Source organism: Psammomys obesus, unplaced genomic scaffold (assembly GCF_907164565.1).
Source record: "Psammomys obesus unplaced genomic scaffold, mPsaObe1.curated_primary_1811, whole genome shotgun sequence".
Classification (NCBI taxonomy): Eukaryota; Metazoa; Chordata; class Mammalia; order Rodentia; family Muridae; genus Psammomys; species Psammomys obesus.
The window spans coordinates 9663383-9687434 of NW_026594428.1; the positions used below are offsets into that span (position 1 = coordinate 9663383).

A 24052-nucleotide genomic window follows, 5' to 3' on the forward strand; every position below is an offset into this window, starting at 1 on the left:
TTAGTCATAACAACAGTGTAATTCTCTTTTATTTTTTATTTTTTCTGATAATGTATCTCTTGTTTAGGAAAATATTTTCTGACTTATCCTTATTTAAAAATATTCATAGTGTGGGAAATCCTTTTGAAAAAGTTAGCAAAGCATTTTAGACAGAGTCCTTGATTAGCTTCCTTAGGTGTACAGATTTTAGTATCCTATATTGTATGGCTAATGTACACTTAAGAGTGAGTATATGCCCTGTGTGTCTTTCTGCTTTTGGGATACCTCACTCAAGATGATCGTTTCCAGTTCCCACCATTTACCTGCAAATTGAATTTCTTTGTTTTTTATTTCTGAGTAATATTACATTCTGTACATGTATACATTTCTGTATCCATTCCTCATCTGAGGAGCATCTGGGCTGTTTTCAGCTTCTGGCTATTACAATAAAAGATGCTCAATCCCTATTCAGAAAGGCAAAGAGGTTGGACATAGGAGAAGAGAGAAAACAGGGAACAGGACGGGAGCATACCCCAGAGGGCCTCTGAAAGGCTCTACCCTGCAGGGTATCGAGGCAGATGCTGAGACTCATAGCCAGTGCAGAGTGCAGGGAATCTTATGAAAGAAGCAGGAGATAGTAAGCTCTGGAGAGGACATGAGCTCCACAAGGAGAGCAGCAGAACCAAAAAATCTGGGCACAAGGGTCTTTTCTGAGACTGATACTCCAGCAAGGACCACTCATAGAGATGGCCTGGAACCCCTGCACAAAGGTAGCCTATGGCAGTTCAGTGTCCAAGTGGGTTCCATAGTAATGGGAACAGGGACTGTCTCTGACATGAACTGATTGGCTTGCTCTTTGATCACCTCCCCCTGAAGGAGGAGCAGCCTTATCAGGCCACAGAAGAAGACAATGCATCCACTCCTGATGAGATCTGATAGACTAGGATCAGAGGGAAAGGGAGGAGGACCTCCCTTATCAGTGGACTCTGGGAGGGGCACAGGTGGGGAAGAAGGATGGAAGGTGAAATTGGGAGGGGAGGAGGAAGGGAGCTACAGGAGGGATACAAAGTCAATAAACTGTAATTAATAAAAATAAAAAAATAATTTAAAAAAATTTAGCAAAGTAAAGGAACCCCAGAAACACTATGATAGACTGAAATATTCTTATTTGTTTTCAGCAAATGTTTCATGCTGCATTAACAAAATTATGTGTTTTATGTTTCAATAACAAGCAGCAGCCCTATTTGAGAAGCTCAAAAGAGCAGGCCTTGAACTCTCCCTCACACTGTACAGGCAGCTGGTGTACATCTGCTTCCAGCTGATGCTCCTCAGGGACAGAGGCTACCACTTAGCCCCCTGCCTCTACAATAACACTACTTTAGTGTTTTACTGTCTGTGCGTTGAATTAAAAATACTACAAAAGGTTTGAGATCACGCCCTTTGTCATCACATTGCACAGCATATCTCAGTTTTGCATCTCTGGTTGTTTATTTCAGCTGCATGCCGTGCTTCTACTTCTGTCATGAATGTCAGAACAGTTCCCACTTGAGATCAAATTATTTAAATGTGTGATCTGGAACATTTGAAGTACTGTGAATGAAAAAATATCACCAGCATGATAGGGTAGTTTTGTATATGCTGTATCTATTAAAATAAACCAAAATATAGACAATTTTGTCCTATCCTGGAGATTAAATATATAAATAGAAGATAGGTAGAAACACAGGCACACAGATAAGCAGATATATAGATATAGAGAGTGGCCAAAATTTTAATCATGTGAGGGAATCTTCGTGAGTAGCAGCCTGCAGTCCCTCAGTTCCTCATGTCACAGCTGAAATCTGAGAATATGCAGTTGAGTAACAGCAAACTTTGTCAATTTTGTTCACCTTTGTAGTGAAGTAACCCTTTCATTTCATTGATCATTTAGTTCATCACTAAGTTTTTAATTTCATATAAGTTTTTAATTTCCTTTTTTCATGTACTGTTATAAACTGACCTGAAGACTGTCTTTATTGTGTCTCATATATTTGGTGTGCTGTCTTCATTTTCATTTAGAGCCAATAACTTTTAAATTTCCTTCTTGATTTCATCCCTAACTTAATTATCTTTAGTTTTCACTAGTTTGTTGTTGGTTCTCTTTGTTGCTTCTATTATAATTTTCTGTTGTTTCTATTCCAATTAATTACATTTATTTCCTTTAGTTCATTGTGCACAGATGGAATGTAGGCCATGATTTCAATTTTCCTATATTTGTTGAATGTTGTTTTATGGCCTATCATGTGACCAATAGTGAAAATTATGCCAAGTAGTGCTGAGATTTGTGTCCTTAATATTTGTGTACAATGTCCAATAGATATCTATTACATCTGTTAGGCTTATGATTCCTGTATGACCTGTGTGAAACAGGATGCAGCGAAGTATTGAAATCACTGAGTATCACCATATTGGGTCTAGCTGTAGCTCTGAATAAAATACTGCTTCCTTTGTGAAATCAGATTCCTTATGTCTTTATCAGTAGCTTTGGCATGAGGACATTGTAGATAAAATTATGTAAAACTATATCATCACATGAGATTGATTAGGAAATAATTTTACACATTTGCTTGGACCTAATTGGAAATAAAGATTAAAAACAAGAAAATTGTCAGCTATTAATCAACTATTAATCGTTCATGGGCCATTGTCGGGACGATTATTCCTTGTATCCCAGAACAAAGCTAATAATGATTATGTGAGCTCTCCTGAGTCTGAATTACAGGTGGATCTGGTTTATGTTGTTGCCTGTGTGGATGATGAGAGATAATAAATCAGAAATCTGTACTAATTCCAGCCCATTGTGGTTCTGTATTATACACGGACCTGTCTTGCCATTGTCTTTCATGCATTCATTCTCTCAAATTTAACCCTAGAAAACTCATTCATTATTGTATAAAAGAATATCAATATAGTATGCATTACAGTGGCACAATTGTTTATAGAGATAATCTAAGGGTTAAAGTTAGAGTGAAATATGATTGCTCCCACTGCAGAAGCAAATTATCAGGCTAAGGCTGAAAGCTGCACTAACATATAAGTAAAAGCATAAGCACTGAGAGGGTAGTTTGCCAACACGTTGATTTGTCAAGACAGAAATAAAAGGTTCTCTTCTAGAGCTTGTGAGCTCTGGAGAAATGGGTTATTGACCAGTTTAACTACAAAGTCTGCATTTTTTTCTAGTGGAGTGGACCTAAAATCCTATGAGAAAGCATTTGGCTATCATCATAATGGTTTGGGGGTATTCAAGGCAATGTTGCATTCAGAGTAATGCTGCATTCACTGACCAATGAACAATAAAATTGAGGAACTTTCTCCCATAGTGGCCTGCAGAGCAACTATTTTTTTTTTATAATATCAATTTATCTAGTTCCATTCATTTGCCCACAATTTTCATGATGTCCTTGTTTTAAATAGCTGAGTAGTATTCCATAGTAGACATACAACACATGTTCATTATCCATTTTCCAATTGAAGGGCATGTAGGTTGTTTACAGTCTCTAGCTATTATAAATAAAGCTGCTATGAACATAGTTGAGCAAATGCCCTTGTGATTTGGTGAAGCAGCTTTCACCTATATGTCCAGGAATGATATAGCTGAGTCTATTCCAAATTTTCTGAGAAACAAGAGATTTTTCAAAATGCTTGTACAAGTTTGCACTCCCACCAGCAGTGTAAAAGTTTTCCGCTTACTCCATATCCTCACCACTACGGGCTGTCACTTTTAATCTTAGCCATTCTGATGGGTGAAAGATAGATTCCCAGAGTCATTTTAGTTTGCTACAAATTACTCACTGAATAAGCCATGCATTATTTTTGACATTTCACTTATTTATCTGCTTTTATTATTTTCCTAAAAACATTACCTTAAAGTTATTTCTAAGGTATTTAAGATTTCCAGAAAATGGTAGTAGGTGATGAGCATTTTTTAAGGAAGTATTTATTTATTTATCTATTTGTTTACTTATTATTTTAATTATCTTTTTTCATTATTATTGTTAATTATTAACATTACTATTATTATTTATTCACGTTGTATTTTGTTCACAATTTGTTCACGTTGTATTCCGGCTGTAACCCCTCCCTCTTTTCCCCTTATACCCTTCCCCTAGACCACTGATATGGTAGGTCCTCCTCCCCTACTATCTGATCCTAGGCTACTAGATCTTATCAGGACTGTCTGGATCCTCTTTCTGTGTGGCCTAGCAAGGCCACCTCACCAGGGGAAATTTATCAAATGGCAGGTAATCAAGTTCAGGCCTGTGACTGCCCCTGCTAGCCTTATTAGGGATCTCTTGTGGAGCGTCCCATGGTGTCTGTGCCAGGTGTCTGTGTCCTCTCCATGCATGGTCCTTGATAGAGTATCAGTTTCTGCAGGCCGTCCTGGGTCCAGACTTCAAGTACATGTGGGAATGTTTTATCTTGATATCATGAAATATCCTTCATAAACTTCAATTATTTTTCTTGTATATACTGAGCAGGTCGCCAAACAATACATAATACATTGAAAAAATGGTATCTATATGCAAAAAATTCAGTACATGTGTGTATATGTGTGTGTGTGTGTGTATGTGTGTGTTAAATTTCTTAGTATATTATTGTGGAGTTGATGAAATTTAGGGATAAAAAGACTAACACCTTTTACATCAATCAATGTTCAACAGGAAAAATAAATTTATTAAAAGTTTGAGTTATATAACCCAGTGAATCAAAAACAAACTTAGGAAACTGTAGAATGGTAAGGTCAGAATGGACTGTGTGACCCAGGAAGATAATTTCTTCATGTTTCTCTGTGGGTTTAGAAGCTGTGCTAAAATATAAGTCCCAGAGATGGGTGCTAGAAAATAAATATCTGAAAAAGATTACTGAGAAGAAAACATAACCTTTGAAAAATTACCGGAACTGCTAGAAACACCATTCATGAGAAAATAGAGGAGAGGGGAATGAAGAGAGACTTGGCGAGTACATGTGGGGACATCCTCTTGCATTACAATTTTGCTCTTTTCAGTTGGTCAGGAGTGCCACTGGACACCAATGACAAGAGTTACATTCTTGGGAAGAAAGTCAAGGAGTAACAAATCAATGTATCTTTCAACACGGGAAAATGCTAATTATAGAATCATGAACCCAGTTACTTTTATTATAATAATTCACTACATAGGAAGAAGAGTATCATGCACATTGTAAAAAGCTGCAGGAAAAGTCAGTGCTGCCAATTTGTCATACCATGTCATTAACTTCATTAAGATTCAAATTTATTATTTTTAAGTATGTGTACATGTATGTGTCAGTGTGTAGGTTGTGCATGTGATTTCAGGTATTCAGAGAGACAAGGCCAGAGTTATCAGATCCCTCTGGATCTACAGTTATTGGAGGTTGTGTGTTTCCTGACATGAGTACTGGAAATTGAACCCTGGCCCTCTGGAAGAACAAGAAGTACTGAGACATATAGACAACAAATACCTTCTCTTGATTTCCTACTCAGGGGTTCATATGTGGAAATATGAACTGTTTTGTCTTTAGAGTTAGATAATAAAGATACTTCAATTTAGATAGATATACATGAAGTGGGATTGATGTTTTCAACAAGGGATATATAAAAGAAACTGGAAAGTTTGGAACAGTTTAAGGAAAGGAGGAAATTATGATGCGGTAGGGCAATTGAATTTTTAGATGTTTTTGAGAAGAGATTGATGTGTTTGAATTGTATGGCCTTTTCAAATCTCAAAATCATATATGTGTACATATCCTTAGATACAACGTTCTCAATATATATATTGAATTAGTAAATTAAGTGGCTTATAGGAATGGCTTTTCCACTTCCTATTAACAATTATATCATGTCATTGACTACTTTTTTTCACCTAAAAAAGAGCATATAAAATTTATTTGCCTAATGAGAAATTGACAATTTCACATTGGCTAGTCCACTAAGTATGTAACAAGTTGTCATTAATTAAGCAAATAGGAAGAAAAAAATAAAAATAAAAATAGAATGCGTATGTGTGTGTGTGTTTCACATACATATGCACATGAGCATTATAAGGAAGCCAAAGACATTTTACAGGATTTGATTCTCTCTTTCCATCATGTATGATTACAGGAAATTCTAGGTCATCAAGCTTTGCAGCAAGCAAGAAATCTGAAACATTGTGCCTGGTCCTAAAACAGTGATTTTTTTTTTTTCTGTCAGCATTGATGTTTCATAAGTGATATCTTAGAAACATTTTTTAAACATTTTAAATGTTGAATGAATAACGTGTTACAGAACATAACAACAATTGAAGTCCACTGTTACTAGTCTGTTGGTGGAATTCTAGTCTTCCTGTGTAGCACAAAATTTATGCTGAGTCTTAGTAAGTCTTTCTTTTCTAGAAAGCTTGAAGAAGTCTTCTGAGGAGTAAGCCTTAAAAGCTTCCTTCAGAGAAGTTCTTTCAGCCTGCATAAATCTTCAGCATTTTTATCCAAAGTTTTTGTTCAGCTTCAATTCTCCTGGGATTTTAACAGAGTTGTGAACTCTGACAAGTTATGCATAGCAATTGGCAGTTATAAGAGTATTTGCTTAGTATTAAAATGCCTTATTAAATATGCCAAATTGGTCTTTAGGGACTTTCAAAGAAGTCCACTCAGTCACTTCTCATTGATATGCAACTTGATAACATGTGCTATTTAAAAAGCATCAGAACAAAGAGAAGCCAAGTGAAGGGAGTGACACAGTCAATTCCCCAGAGGAAAAAAAGAGGACTTAAGCTTTATTGTAAAGAAGATATTTTGAAAGCTTTTTTCATGTATTTAAATATTTTCAGATTAATATAAAGCATCAGCTGAGAGGAACTAATCCTCAGAAGACTGACTACAGTGAGTATGTGCCAGAGCAAAGACTCACTGTGTGAGAAAGGGCTTGTGGACTTCAGACTATAACGTCTACAGAGCTGCTGTTTTCAATAGAAATACTCTACAGGGAGAAAATAGTTTTACACTTGTAGGCGAGATCTCTCTAAGGAAAAGTCAGTTAGGCAGGGAATGTGAAGTAGGCCTAATATGTCTTAATCAAAACAAAACAATTTTCAGAAATTATTAGATTCAATATTCTGAAAAGATTTATACAGTTTTAGACCTGATTTTATAAAACTTCATTTGGTAACTTGGAAATTTTCTCTTTTTCACCATGGACACACTTTACCAACAAACATTGAATGAAGGAATTGCACAGTCCAGTGTGAGAGGATCACTACTGAAAGACAGATGTGCTGAGGAACAAACCGATTAGACACATAAACTCACCTCACTCATGTGCTTCTGGCACGAACATGAAACACATACAATAAAAATGAAAAGGGGCAAGCAAAAATAAATGTTGTTTTTTCATATGAATTTTAAATAAGGTTATCTATTAAAATGACAAATATAACTCATTCATCAATTTCTTTTTAAATGTCAACAAGTAGAACAATAAGAATATTTGATTCTCCAAAAATATTAATTTGTACCAAATTTAATCAACATATAACAATGATTTTTCATCTTACCTCACTCACGAATCTATTATGTATCAATAATCATAGCAATTATTCAGTCTTTTTTTTTCTCGGTTAATAATTTCAGAATTTAGGTAAGAGTCAACTGTCAATAACAAGGACAACTACCATTTATTCACCAGAACTCTAATGGCATGCATTATGTGTAAAGTAGGTGAATTACTTAACAGAAGTGTTTTGTCTCACACTGGCAGAAACTACAAATGAGAGACCATGGTTTTCAGGGCTGTGTTACTCACAAGCACACTTAATGTGTCCAGTGTTCTCACACACTTTCTATTGACTCATCCCTTATTCTCCCTCACTGTATATTTCCTTCCAGGTATTTGTTGTTGATTTGATGGTTGCAAATAAGTCACACACTGAATTATGATTACCAAAATATTTAACAACTTCAACATTGTACAGTTTTCCATTCGTATAAGAAAAACCTGCTTCCCACTGTCCCTGTCTTCAGATTTTATATTACTACATTTCTGATACTTCAACATCACATGACTAGAAGGATCCAGCATAAAATTTTGTGACATTTACCTTTTAAACTTAGATCTACTCAAGCCAATGCATGTATGGGAAGCCAATTCATTATTTTCTTCATTAAATAGCCTCATATAGTGTGCTATACTTTAATGATTGTCCCATTAAAAGATATATGGGCTATTTACACTGTAAGACTATGACAAACAATTGTTCTACAAATATTTACAGCTTTTTAAATAATGTAATTACCGGCTTGGCATGAAGACCATACTATAATTGTGAATTTAGTTGTACGAGAGGCAGCCACATTCACATATTTCCCACATTAGTGTGTGAATTGCCTGTTTCACTGAACCCTTGCCAGGATCACTTGTAGACATAGCACAGTCCTCATCTTCTATTTGTTCCTCAGGTTCTATTTGAAGAAACAAATTTTGTGATATTACTATGTTATTAGACATTCATAAACACTTATGTCTCAAATAAAGAATTTCAAGTGAACTTTACTAATTCTCTTATGATTTCTATGATCTGCTAAATACCTATAATAAATTTTGATTAAAGGTGTGTTTGGATTTCAGCATGTTAATAAATCATCATAAAATTTAAAACCGAAAATTATTCCACTTGTATATTCAAAAGCCAGCATTAATATAAAATTCCATAAAGGTTCTTTTGGTTGTGGAGATATTTTGTGTGACACATAGTTTGACGTATTTAATAATATTTTTCAAGTGGTAAGTTATTCATCACTGAGTAATTTGTAAAGTTAATTTCACATTGTAGTATTTACCCACTAATCATAAAGTTTAATAACCCTTAATAGGTAGTTGCCATATACTTGGGAATAATTTCCATTTAAGCATAATTTCTGTGTGAAGTATGTGCACTTAGTGATGGAAGTGATTCTCAATATAAGAATATAAGGAAAATGAAACCAGGATGACACATCTACAGTTTTAGAACCACAAATACACATGTTAATGTTTATTAATTATTTTACAGTGCTTTCTACTAAAAAACTCACTATAGTACTTGTTTAGAAAGACAATTATGTACATACTGTATAGAAGGTACAAAACAACTGCATTTTGAATGACTGAGAGTAATTTGAGACTCAGTAGTCCAGTAGTAGTATGTATAAATAGCCTTGTGTATATACATATATATATATATACATTTATAAATAAATGCATGTGTGTGGTTTATATATACATATATATGTGCATGTACAGACATTGTGTATAATACACACACACACACACACACACACATATATATATATAGGTAGTTTAGTGTCAATGATAATATCATTGTCCATTTTCTCAATTAATCACATACTATCTTATCTTGGCATTAAAGCATGAGCTATGCAGCATCATTTTACTCTTCTTGATTTAGCAAAGCAATATTACTCGATTAATGGGCTTCAGTAAAAGCCCCTTGTGGTTATAAACATATCAAAAAGCTTTCTCAATTTTTTGTCATATAAGGAATCATAATACAACATCTAGCAAGTGCTTTCCTTGAATTTTTTCTAGTTCTATACTAATAATTTGTAAGTTATACCTTTTTTGGAAATATCGAACCTACCTATGTTCCACTTAAAGTTATTGATAGTATGGAGAGAAGATAAACAACGTATCTTCTTCCCAATTTAAGTAGTTTTCAGGAGGCTGGACAGCTACCTCAGTTTTTCCAAGCATTGGCTACCTTCCCAGATGAACTGAGGTTAATTCCCAATGCCCATGCTCTGTTGCTTAAAACTGCCTCTCCCGTTCCCAGATATTCAGTGCCATCTTCTTGCTTTGTGTGCACCTGCATTTACACATGAATATACCCACATATAGACACACATACACATAGGTAAAATAAAAATGAAAATAAATCTTAAAAGGAGAATTACATTTTATAGGACATGGTCATTTTAGCAGTGCATGGAAATTTAATCAAACTCTTTTACTGTGTTCAAATGAGTCATGTAATAAATGCCACCACACACTAAAATTTGTTTTCCTGAATACACAGGTACCTCTGTTCTTCAGGTGACAGCGACAGATGCAGATGACCCCACCTATGGAAACAGCGCTCGAGTTGTTTACAGTATCCTGCAAGGACAACCTTATTTCTCTGTAGATCCTAAAACAGGTTAGTGCATTTATGTACACTGTTGTGCAAGTTCTTCCGTCAATAAAACAAAATGATTCCCTTTTCTATTTATGCTTTCTAATAAGATAAAGACATTTAATACCTTTAAAATTATAGTTATTTCCCTAAAGCATTTTAAATATAAAAATAACTTTATTTCCATTATATTTACTCATTATATTTTGTCCTTGACTATCACTACAACATATAGCACATAAACATTTGAATAGATATATTGACTGTTATATTAATTGAATAATATTTCCAAATATATTTTGATTTATATAATTTTCTATTATAGAAGAAAATTGAGTAGAATATCTAGTAGTTTATCAGAATTTAGTTGAAAATATATTCTCTGGTACACATACAAGAAGATTATATGTATATTTATGTATAATATATGAAATGCACTATGCTGAAGTACTTCTATATCTTCTCATTTCATTTTACTTTTCTGAATTAAAAACACTTTCAGCTCTCTAATGCATTAACTAAATAAATTAGGATAATTACCGAAACCATTCAATGTCTTTTCTTACACAGATAAATGTATGAATTCTCTTTTTCTTCCTTTCATTTTGATAAATATTGATGTTGTATCATCCCAGCATTTGAATGAACAGGACTCAGTAGCCTGTGTTGTATCACCCTACATTAAAAACTAATATCCTGGCTAAGAAACGTCTTCCTAGTAAAACAAGGGAAATATGCACCTTTTTTTTTCCAACTGGTTAATGACATGCAACTATCAGGTTTTACTAAATTTTAAAGAATTTCAAACTAGATTGCAAGAGAAAGAAGAGTAGCAGGAGGCTCTCAAGGCTCCTGGGTCCTTTGTGATCAAAGAAGATGCACTCTGAGTCAGTTAACATGGAATCTCCATAGATGTGCTTTAACTCAGTTAAAATGAAAATTTAATGAATGCACTCTGACTGAGTTATCATAGAACCCTCATGGATGCATTTTGACTCAGTTCACATAGAGCCCTCATGGACATACGCTAACTCAGTTAACATGGAACTTTCATGGCTGTACTGTGAATTAGTTAACATAAGAACTTTGTGCATGAACTCTGACTCAGTTAACATGGAATCTTCTTGGAAAGTCCTGTATCTGTGACCAAGGAACATGTGTTTGCTCATAAATGTCTCCTTTCACACATCACATTGCATAACCCATAATAAATCAATTTATCTACTTGTTTAACACACTTATATTTAATTAGAATTACATAATTTTCCTCTTCTATTTTTCCTACCAATAACTCCCAGGTGCTGTATCCCAACTCCTTCCTTGCTTTTTCCTTAATCATAAATCGATAACCTCTATTATTATTGTTGTTGTTGTTGCTGCTGTTATTATTACTAAAGACCTATGTATGTGTCTGAATATGGAAGCACAAGTTTATGAATTCCTTGCTTTCACTCTCTTGCCTGCTCTCTGTGTAAGTTTGTGTCTGTGTATGGGCGTGTGTGTGCGTGTGTGTGTGTTGTTTTTGTGTTTGACAACTTTGTTTGGTTACCTAAGAGAGCTTATTCCTGAGGGAGGCTAATTCTCCCTCTACCATTGGTGATTAGCTCCCTATAGTTTGTTTTGTTGTTGTTGCTGCTGCTGTTGTCTAAGAGTGGAAACTCATGAAATTTTCCCATTTCATACTGGATTTTTTTTTTTCTCTAAGCAGTTATTTCTAAGAGAGTCTTTCAAATCAAACTTCCTGATACACAATCTCTAACGTTTTTTTGCCCCCTCTAATGAAATGTTACCTGAGCCAAAAACACACATGTATAATTCTTGTATAATTGTGGGTGTACTCCATGCAGCTGTGGTTCCTATGACCTGGTGATTTATGTGTCGTGTCTGCATATGGTTACTGTGATTGTTCTTATTTGCTGTAAAGAAATAAAACCCCTGAATGATGGGGAGGTCAGCTGTGCCTTTCTGTGACTATAAGGATAAGATCAAGAATGTAATAAGGAGCTATGCTAGACTAGCAAATAGGTGGTAACACTTTTTTTTTTTTTATGTCCATGACTTTACTTGTCCTGGGAAGCTGGCTATGTTTCTAGCACCTGGCATGATTTACGTCATGTTGACTGAGGTTCAGCTGGTCTAATTAGAAACCATCAACAAAAGGGTGCCACTTTCTGTATTGTTCTGGGTATCTTGCAGTACTGGTCGTTGTTGTGGTTCATAAGTTTTGCAGCTGGGTAGGACACTTTTTGATGGTCCACACATTGTTTTTTGGTACATTGGAAGCAACACTGCAGGAAAGAGGTTTCCGTGCCATGGATAACTGTACTGATTGGAATGCTGTGTCCTAGGTATGCAGTCTCTTTAGCATGGGGCTCACCTTCAGTCTCCAAGCGCCAACCAAGTGCTGCTGCTGCCTCAGGGCAATGTTTTTTTACAAAGTCCCTGGGACTATCCTGCCCAACCACTCGAAAGAAAGATTCTCAAGCCTAGCCTATTGGTTTTATTTGTTAAAAGAATTCTTTACCAGGTATATGGTTTCAAATCAAGTCTGTCTCAAATCATCCTATACAATGAACTACACAATATTTAGAAGATTAGGGACTTAAACATCCTTTCATTGAGACTAGATTATTCTGAAGGATTTTTATTATCATGTATATAAAAAATATTTGATTAGGCAAACCTCTTCCCTTTTCCTAAGGGAGCATTCAAGTTCACTGCCAGGTACAGACCTGAAAAATCTGACCTCTCATTTCCCCAAATGAAAACATGTAGCACCTATATTTAAAGAGAGAGATATAAGTTAAGGATAAGTGCACATAAAAGCATTCATGTATCCACATATCCACATATTTTATGCATATTATTTATATAATCGAGTGAAATATTTTATCAATAAAGTTAAAAGTAAGCATTATAAACAACCATCATTGAGGTAATATAATATAATAATATAAATTATGTGACAGTCAAATTATTTTAGTTTCAAGATATTACCACATAATTAGGAGGAAAAATCTTATGAACCATCATTTTAAAAATATTTGAACAAAAATGCCTAAGTATGGTTATTTACAGTATTGTTCAACTGAAAATTTATTGTAAGTCTAAATCACCTTACTATTTGATATATGTGGTCCTTATTTTTTGTTTCCTCTAAATCATGTTTATGTTAAATGCAATAGTAAATTTCCTCTTTTAATAAATCAAGTTACTAGATGAAATAAGGAGATAAAATGTATCCTTGCTATGTTTTGCATTACACACACACATCTCTGTGCATAAACACATATGTACCCAAATAATTTTTTACTCCATCAGAGCTCCACAGGCTAGTCAAATGTTTACTTATAAGAAGATGTCACATTTATTTATTGGTGAACTGAAATAAAGGCATCCTGCATAAAATGTATTTTAAATTTCAGTGTTCTTAAGCCAATTACTGGTTAACAAATAACACATCTCTGTGTGTATCATACTGTGTGAATAGTTGCATATGTTTTCATGTGGGTACATGCAAATGAGTGTGAGTAGGAACTTGTGTGGGCAAAGTAGGCTTTTGAGGGTGATGTTTTCCTGCCTCTGCATGCTACTATATTTTGTGTTTTACAGCGGTTCTCATAAGCATGCCTTCAGTGACATAAAATTTAAATGCAATTAGCATTTGGATGTAGTTATGTATTTTACAGGTAAGTCAAGTAATAATTAACACATAATTTTATCCCAAGTTTAAATAGACTTTTATATGGTTTCTAATGTATAAAATTCTATTTGCTCTTGCACTTTGCTCTTTCTTTTCTTCAGAATGTGTAATGTGTGAAATGTTTCCGTAGCACTCCGTGTTAATATCAGTATTTCACTGACTAAAGTATCATGGGAACTGTGGGTCTATTTACTCCATACGATGCTAGCAACGAAAGAAAAAGTATTTCAAAGTTGCATTAAGTCAGTAAATGTGTTAGTCAGTTCTTGCAGAAAGTGCTAAGAAGAGTTCTAAGATAAATATCCCTTATTTTCCTCAAAGCTTCTACCTTTTAGTTACGTGTGCTTAAAAACCTTATTACCATGCAATTAAACATGCTCAGAAATAATGGATATAGTTGCAATTGAGTTTCAAAGTGCCTGGGTTATAATCTAAGCAGACATATTGAAAATTAGATAATTAGTTGCTCTGATGGGATGTTATATAAGAAGCATGGGGATACCAGTCATTTACAAAGGTGTGCTTTAATAGTAAGACTTAATTTCACTATTCTAATTGAATGATCCATCTCTACACAATTCCAATTACTTTTATTATAATAATGCATAACTTTAGTGCCCAGATATCATTGAGATTTCAATGCTTATCATTAAAGTTAGTACTTGTATTGCCTTATTTTCATTATGTTGAAAGGTACATTTTGGTATTCACCTTGATTTTATAATAATGAGTTCCCAAAGAGACAGAGATTTTCTATTGAATAAACAATCTTATAGTACCTATATACAAAAGATATGAATAATGAGATTCTTGGCTTAACAATTTCATACATAATATTTTAATAACAAATAGAATATTAAACTGAGATCCATTAATTAGTATTGTGAACAAAAACTCTTATATTTATAGCCTGTGTAACCTCTGTTATATTTGATATGATGTTCTTCAGTATATAAGACAACTGAACAGCACCTACTAAAGTGTTATGTTAAACATTAATTACCACTTGTAAAGTAGACAAGCATATTGAAAGAAAATACCAAAAATATGCTATTTATGGCAGTTAAATATGAACAAAGCATTTTTACCAAGACTGAAAGCAGAAACCCTTGGTCAAAATATGTGAGGCAATTTGCTGTGCTTGGGATATTGCAGAGGAATCTGGAGGGATAGTGTGTTTAACACAGCCCAGATCTCCATCCTCGTACCAACATTATAGTGCTAGTATCGCTAGAAGTAAGCTACTATGTTGAAGATGTCTGTACTTCCATCAGGTCATGACAGTAGTAGCTGAATAATCAATTCGCTTTATACAGAATCTAGTTTCCCTATCTAGATTAAAAAAGGAGAAGATTAAAAAGGATAGATTAAAAAGGGGACACTGTCATTTCAGTGTCTTAAGGGCCGAATTTAAGGGTTATATTTAGTACAAGTGTGCAGGGTTTTTTTTGTATTTTTTAATTTATTTTTTTATTTATTACAATTTATTCATTTTTGTATCCCAGTTGTAGCCACCTCCAGTTTTGTTAATTGGGAATGAAATCTACATAGCAGTCCTTGCTTTGATAGTGACCTAACACTTCTCTTTATTACTTGTTTCCCAGCCAGCACCAGAGGCTTTCCATGTTATTTTTCCACTAAGACACACAAGAAATATTTTTGCCACAAATGTATTAAATTCTCCTCATGATCAGTTCAGGAACTTTGAAAATCTAGATAAAAGTGAAGTCAGGGAAAAAGAAAGATATGAGAACACGATATTGTCTTACCACATGCAAGCTGAGATTGACGCTTTTCTAAAATGTGCTGAGTATTTTCTCTGTCAGTTATCAATGATGTTATTCGTGTATCTGCGTACATGTCACAGAGTTAGTGTTTGACACATACTAGATAAAATGGTTGAACTCTTTTTTTCCAGGTCTATCTTTATTGTAAAAATCTGAATTTTAAATGTTTGTTTTATCTCACAGTGTATATACATATATACGTATATATATATATACACTGTATATATATATATAAGATAAATATGTCTATAGAAATTAGTATATATATTTTAAAATATTATATTTTAAATGATTGTTTTATCTCACAGTGTATATACATATATACAGTGTATATATATATATATATATACGTATATACACATACATATGTATATACACTATATATATACATATATGTATATACACTGTGAGACAAAACAATCATTTAAAATATATATATTAATTTCTATAGACATATTTATTTTTATAACATGTAAGCAGATAAAAACATTGCATTTATAAATAGCATGTTTAACTTTCAGGGTTATAAAAGTAATATAGTTTTACTGCTTCATTTTAATTTGGTACAGAACACTACATATACTTGCTTTTAGCACTCATACTGTGGTTTGGTACTTAAGTATTGTTTAATGTTTGATGTTTAAAAGACAGAAACTGAATATCACGTACTTTTTCATCACACACATCTGCAGGAAATACATCCACTCCGCGGGCACAGTATTTTCCCCCATACAATATAGAGCCTCCTACTTAATGGTAATCTGTATTTCCAAACGCTAGAGTCACATTGCTAATTATTTATGTATACCATATTATACATGTGGTGAAGAAGTTCACTTGGCCCTCATATTAAAGTGTTTATGCAATTAATAGATACATGTTATAATCAATTCACTTAAAGCATTCAATATGACATCCATGTATAACCGACTAAATTTATAATATTTTACAAGAAATAATATACTTTATTGGAAATCAGTTTAGAGATACTTTATTCATTATGCAAAAGTGCAACTTAATATATACTAAATTATTCAGATTCTGGAAAATTTACATTCCAGCTTACTTTTATATAAATTTAAATGGTGATGTCTATCGAGATATCTTGACAAAGTTATTGAAATGCTCATAGGCTAGTCTCAGGCAAAATGCAGGTATCCAACAATGCTCTGTGTCCTCTTTATCCTGTAACATTAATAAGATTTCAATAATATTACATGGTTGATAGTCATGCCTTTGGAGTACTGTTGACTGGAAAGAAACAAAAATTGGTTACATTGAATTAAAAGAGTATTTAACCAAGGTGCATACAGTTTTTTTCTGAAGAAAACAATTTACTTACCATTTCAATTGATTTTTGAGTAATGTAGGAGATCAGAATCTAATTTTTGCAAGAGGTTATCCACTTAGCGTTATTAATTAAGGAGGTAACCCACTTTTTCAATGCATGATTTTGACACTTTTGTCAAAAGTTAACTGTGTGGGAGCAGCCTTACCAGGCCACAAAGGAAGACAATGCAGCTACTCCTGATGAGACCTAACAGACTAGGATCAGAAGCAAAAGAAAACTTCCCCTACCAGTGGACTTAGGAGGGGCATATGCAGAGAAGGGGGAGGAAGAGAGGGATTGGGAGGGGAGGAAGGAGGGAACTACATGAAAGATACAAAGTGAATAAAGTGTAATTAATAAATAAATTTTAAAAATTAATAAATTAAAAAATAAAAGTTAAATGTATATCGCTGTGTGGATTCCTTTCTTGCATTTCTGATCAGGTCAATAGCTTCCAACCATGTTTTTGTGTCAGTGTCAGGGTCTCTATCACTGTGGTCTATATTATATATATTTTTTTCTATTTATATAAATTTATTTTTTAAATATTTATTTTTATATTAATTACAGTTTATTTACTTTGTATCTCAGCTATAGCCCCCTTGTTCATTCCTTCCCCAGTCCCACCCTCATCTTCTTCCTGACCCTCTCTAAGTCCACTGATAGGGGACTTAGATGGAGGGAGTCAAATAGGCAGGCCACTGAGTTCATGTCAGAGACAGTCCCTGTTTTCCTTACTAGGGTACCCACTTGGATACTGAGCTGCCATGGGCTACATCTGAGCAGGGTTTCTAGGTTATATCTATACATGGTCCTTGGTTGGAGCACCAGCCTGAGAAAAGACTCCTGTGCCCAGATATATTTGGTCCTTGTGGAGCAACTGTCATCTCCAGGTTTAACTAACTCCTCATTCTTTCATATGATTCCCTGCACTCTGCCCAAGGTTTGGTTATGAGTCTCAGCATCTGCTTTGATATACTGCTAGGTAGAGTCTTTCAGAGGCCCTCAGTGGTAGGCTCCTGTCCTATTACTTATTTCCTCCTACATCCAATGTCCATCCCATTTGTCTTTCTAAGTGAGGCTTGATCATTTCACCCTGGGTCCTCTTTCTTGTTTATCTTCTTTAGGTGCACAGTACTTATAAGACTGTATGTGTCTTTCTGTTTCTGGGATACGTCACTCAGGGTGATCTTTTCTAGATCCTACCATTTGCCTGAAAATTTCATGATTTCCTTGTTTTTAATTGTTTAGTAGTATTCCATTGTGTAAAGGTACCACAATTTCTGTATCTATTCCTTCATTGAGGGACATCTGGGTTGTTTCTAGATTCTAGCTATTACAAATAAAGCTGCTACAAACATGGTTGAGAAAATGTCCTTGTTGTGTACTTGAGCCTCTTTTGGATATATATGCCTAGAAGTGGTATAGCTGGGTCTTGAGGAAGCACTATTCCTTATTGTCTGAAAAGTGATCAGATTGATTTCCAAAGTGGTTGTACAAGTTTACATTCCCACCAACAATGGAGGAGCTTTCCCCTTTCTCCACAATCTCTCCAGCACTTGTTGTCACTTGAGTTTTTGATCTTAGCCATTCAGAGGGGTATAAGGTGAAATATCAGAGTCAAAATCAAGTAATGTATAAGTTTTGTCTGGGTTCATTTTAGGTATATGGGGTGTTGCCTGTTTCCTGAAAAATTATTGAATTCTTTTTCTAAGTCTATAATGTCCTTGGAAGTTTGGTGAAAGCTGTGGTATAAATCCTATCATTTTTAAAGCATGGGAGGTAATTTCACCATCTGGTGTCTTCTGTAATATATTTTTTTCACTATCTTAAAGTTTTCTTTACAGAGATCTTCCAACCCTTTGAGTAGATTCTTTCCAACACTTGTTGAGAGTATTGCAAACAGGATAATTTTCCTGATTTTCAAATCAGAACTGTGATTTTTTTTTCCAGTGTCTAAAGAAACTACTGATTTGGATTTCTTGGTCTTCGAATTTATACTTTACTGACTGTGCTCATCAATGCCAGAGAATCATAGGTATAATACATCTTCTATTTTACCTTTAAAATGAATTAATTTAGATCAAGAAAACATTCACTTAAACTTGAACCACTGAAACTGCAAAAGGAGTACAGGGAAAATACTTCATGACATAGGTAGAGGAAATAGATTTATGAATAAAACAACAATAATACACATAGCACAGACAAATGGAATACAAAAACTTAAAGCTTCTGCACAGAAAAAGAAACTATCAAAGGAATGAACAGATAGACTATAAGATGGCAAAAAAAAAAAAAACCTTTGCTTTCTATATTTCACCAAGGTTTTTTAAAAAAAAAAACTTTATTTTTATATTAATTACAGTTTATTCATTTTGTATCCCAACTGTAGCCCACCTCTCTTGTCCCCTTTCATTCCCCCCTTTCTCCCTCTTCTCCCCCAATGCCGCTCCTCAAGTTCATTGATTGGGGAGGGCCTCCTACCCTTCCTTCTGATTCTAGCCTATCAGGTTTCATCAGGATTGGTTGCATTATCTTCCTTGTGGACTGGTAAGGCTGCTCCATCCTCAAGGGGAGGTGATAAAACAGCCAGGCACTGAGTTCATGTCAGAGAAAGCCTCTGTTCCCCTTTCTAGGGCACCTACTAGGATACTGAGCTGCCATGGGCTACATCTGTGCAGGGGTTCTAGGTTATCTCCACAAATGGTCCTTGGTTGGTCTTTGTTCTGTACTTAAGCTGTAGCTAAGGGAGGAAAGTAGCAGGCACAGGTACACAAGTGCAGGAGAGCAAGGGCATGTTTATGGAACTGTGCCTTGAAGGACAGGGTGTTAGAACATGTAGATGCGTAGAATATTGGGTTTAAGTGTAGAAGGGGTTGCAGGCACTGGAGTGTTTACTGTCACAATTTGCATGCACAGTTTCCCTGACTACCTCAGTGTCCTACAGGAATGTCATACTGTCCCCCGGGTATTCACATCTGTCTGGGCTCCAGGTGTTTTTTCCCTGGACTCCACTGGTAGACTCACAGAACAGGGACATCAATGTTGAGAATGCTGTCTCAAGAATCCCTGTGTTGCCCACAGTGAGTGTGTGGGTGGGAAGAATCTGATGTTTGGCTGCTAGCATAGAGGGACCCTGAACATGGGGTTCTGCATAGACTTACTTGAAGGCACATTTACTTGCTAGAAGGCCTAATTGTAAAGCACAAGGGTTCCCCTTGTTCTCTACTCTCAGATTTGGGTCTGCAGGGGCAAGTTAGTGTGTAAGAGGTCTGTCAGCTCAATGGTGTCCAATGTTTGTCCACTGGTACAGCCGCCTGCTGGGAGGCCCTGGGAGCTAGTACAGTTGCCCTCAAGCCTGGAAGTCCCAGATAGTGGCCTGTGGTAACAGCAGAACTAGGAGGCCTTCCTTTGCTGTCCCAGTTATCGAGCAGGGAGTTCTGTGCTTGGAGCAGCAGGTACTGTGGGCCACCTCTTCTGAGGAGGGAGGTCTGTGCCTGGGTTAAGTGGAAGTGCAGGGGGTTGAATATTCACCACTCTCAGTCCCCAGGGATGTGCTTGGGTGACCTGGATCCAAATGGTGTCAACATGCCAGTTTTCCTCTTTTGCCCAGGAAGCTTCAAAGTCAATGTTCTGGCTTCAGTTGCCCCTCAACTCACCAATTTCAGAGTTTTGGATACTGTGCCCCTCAGATACCATGCTTGCTGCTTGCCCCCATTTTGGATTCCCCTAAAAAGACATTTTTAAAAGATCGCTCTCATATTCTAGCATGACCTAGCCTTTAAACATTCAGATGGGAATAGAGATGAGTAAATATAAGAAACCTAGAAAATTAGGTTTCCATATGTGTATACGTTTATTTCTGGGTTTTCAATTAAATTCTATTGATCTGCCAATCTGTTTCTATGCCAGTACCATGCTGTTTTTATTACTGTTGCTCTATATTACACCTTGAGATCTGGGATGGATATATATCCAGAAGATCTTTTATTGTATGTGATTCTTTTAGCTATTTTGTTTTTTTTTTGTTGTTGTTGTTTTTGTTTTTCCATAATAAATTGAGAATTGTTCTTTCAAGGTCTGTAAAAAAATGTGTTGGTATTCTGATGTAAATTGCATTGAATCTGTAGATTGCTTTTGGTAAGATGGCCATTTTCACTATGTTAATCCTACTAATCCATGACCATGGGATATCTTTCCATCTATGACATCTTCTTCCATTTCTCTATTCAGAGACTTGACATTTTTTTTTTCATAGAGGTCTTTTACTTGCTTGGTTAGAGTCACACCAAGGTACTTCCTGTTATTTGTAAGGGGATCAGGGGATGTCTCTCACATGAACTCAGTGGCCAGCTCTTTCATCACTTCCCCCCTGGATTGTGTAATCTTGTCAGCCCACAGAGGAAGATGATGGAGCCAGCCTTGATGAGACTGATAGGCTATGATCAGATACAAGAGAAGGTCTTTGCCTAACAGGGGACTAGGGTAAGGGCATAGGGGGAGAAGAAGGAGGGTGGGTGGGGCTAGAGGAGTTGAGGGAGGGGGCTGTAGCGGGGATACAAAGTGAATAAATTGTAATGCATAAATAAATAAATAAATAAATAAATAAATAAATAAATAAATAGATAGATAAATAAATAAATAAATAATTTTAAAAAAAGAAAACTAGAAAGAAAACATTAAAACTCCACAAAAGAAACTTAAATTGGAAGACAGGAGAACAAAGTAGAAAGGAAAAACTTAGTATGGGGGATAGAACATAAACAGAGAGAGTGAGATGAAAACAAAATATGTATGAAAATCCCATATGAAAAGCTGACACTCATAACACAATTTTTAAAATATTAAACAAGGTTTAGCAGTCAAAATCATTTTGCCTGAGTATTTTCAAATAATTTCTAAGAAAGTCTTTACATAAATCATAAATAAGAGAAATATACAATTAGAAATAAAAGTGATAACCTTTAACATTTTTACTTGTTCACTTAAAGTAATTCATCTGTTTTTGTATTTAATCAATACAAGCTCATTTCATTTCAACAATTAATAAGAACAGGAATAATTTTGCTATGAATGTTTAAAAATATGTAATATATTGGTAAAAGTTCTGTAGATTCAAATTTTAACTCTATAGGATCCATAAATTTAATAAAATTAATAGCAATGCTTGCTTGTTTAAATAATCATTGCTACTTTTTAGTAATATGTTGTCAGCTGACTCATAATGAGCATAATACATAAGCAAAATAAGATATTTAACATCCCTCAGTGATAAGAAATTTGCTTTTCTTGTCAATAATGCAGTAATCAGAAATGTATCTCAGCATGGGTTTACTGAGTGAACATTGTCTCTCTTTGTCTGATTTGGAAAATATTTGAAGGACTGTAGTTCCTAAACAGTAAGAGACAGTATGGGGCAAAGCAACACAAAAGAAGGTGCATTTCTGTAGAGTATTTAAAATATAAAGGGGTAAGGACCTTTAACCCATTTAAGTCATTGTAGTCTACTCCCTTTCAGTGACTCATTTTGCAAGTTCTCTTGTTGCTCTAGTTTTACATTGTGAAGCTCCCTTCAACAGATATCCTAGCTTCCCAGTTGTTACAGTGACACAGTTTTGACAACCACTGGGTAGTTTCATCAAAGTTCCAACATCATTATTTAGATCATAGTGTTGGCTCCTCTCAGGATTTCTGTTGCTATAATCAAACACCATGAACAGGAACAACTTGGGGAGCAAGTCCATTACTGAAGGAAGTCAGGATAGGAACTCCAGCAGGGCAAGAGTATAGGAGCTGATGCTGGTCCTGGAGAAGAGCTGCTTATTGCTTTGCTTCTCTTGGCTTGCTCAACCTGCTTTAAGCCTGTGTTGTTGCTCTGTAAACACTGTTTAGTTTTAAGGGTTCTTGTTTCACCTCCTGCTGGACAAAGCTTCCTTAGCTTAATTTCCCCAAACACTGATAACAACGCAGGCAAGGAGGTGCATTGTTTGGATTGTTTGGTTTTCTGAAAGTTGAAGCAATATTGGAAATATATATAACAAAACCAACTTGGAATAGATGTTAAATACATCTAAAAGATTTGTCTTCAGTGTCACAGGATATGAACTGCTACTTTCCATTATTAGGGTTCCATTACCCTAACTTTGGGATGCATTTTCTTCTCTTTAGGTTGCAAATTTATTTCAAGTGCACTAGATAAAATCTCAGATATGCATATATAGAGACATAAACTATTTGGGCTAAATTTTTTTCAATGATAAATATCAGGAACATTAAAGTTACATGAAAAGATACATACTGTATTATTTATTATCAGAACAGAACTAATTCTTGCACAAAGCTACCTAGAGAAAATACAAAAAAAAAAAAAAACAGCTTAAAATAATGTTTTTCCCATTTTGTTTACTACAGATTTCCACTTGCCAGCAGGACTTAACATTCCACATCACTGAAGCCTCTGTATCCCTGAAATCACCATCTCTTTTTTTATAATTTTTATTTTTTAATATTTATTATAGTTTTTTACTTTGTATCCTAACTGTAGCCCAGTCCCTCATTCCCTCCCAACCCTACCCTTCCTCATGTCCTCCCTGCCCTTTTCTAGGTCCACCATTTCTTTTTTAAAATTTTTTAATTTTTTCCATTTTATTCACTTTGTAACCCCCCATAAGCCCCACGCTCCTCCCCTCCCGATCCGACACTCCCTCCCCCTTCTTCATGCATGACCCTCCACAAGTTCACTGATAGGGGAGTTCCTCCTCTCCTTCCATCTGATCTTAGTCTATCAGATCACATCTGGAGTGGTTGCATTGTCATCTTCTGTGGCCTGGTAAGACTGCTATCCCCTCAGGGGGAGGTGATCAAAGAGCAGGCCTATCAGATTTCTGGGAGGCAGTCCCTCTTCCCATTACTATGTAACCCACTTAGACACTAAACTGCCATGGATTACATCTGCTCAGGGGTTCTAGGTTATCCCCATGCCTGGTACTGGGTTGGAGTATGGGTCTCTGGGAAGACCCCTGTGTTCAAATCTTCTAGTTCTGTTGCTCTCCTTGTAGGGTTCCTGTCCTCG

At 35.2% G+C, this 24052-nt stretch overlaps 1 protein-coding gene across 4 annotated transcripts in view; it reads left to right on the forward strand.

Annotated features, from left to right (window-relative positions):
* Positions 1-24052, forward strand: part of Cdh18 (cadherin 18) — a 618087-nt gene that overhangs the window by 337305 nt on the left and 256730 nt on the right. For all 4 annotated transcript variants that reach the window (XM_055618993.1, XM_055618992.1, XM_055618994.1 and 1 more), the window contains exon 4: positions 10062-10181. In XM_055618993.1, the coding sequence (XP_055474968.1) occupies positions 10062-10181 (120 nt within the window). The remainder of the gene's footprint in view (positions 1-10061; positions 10182-24052) is intronic.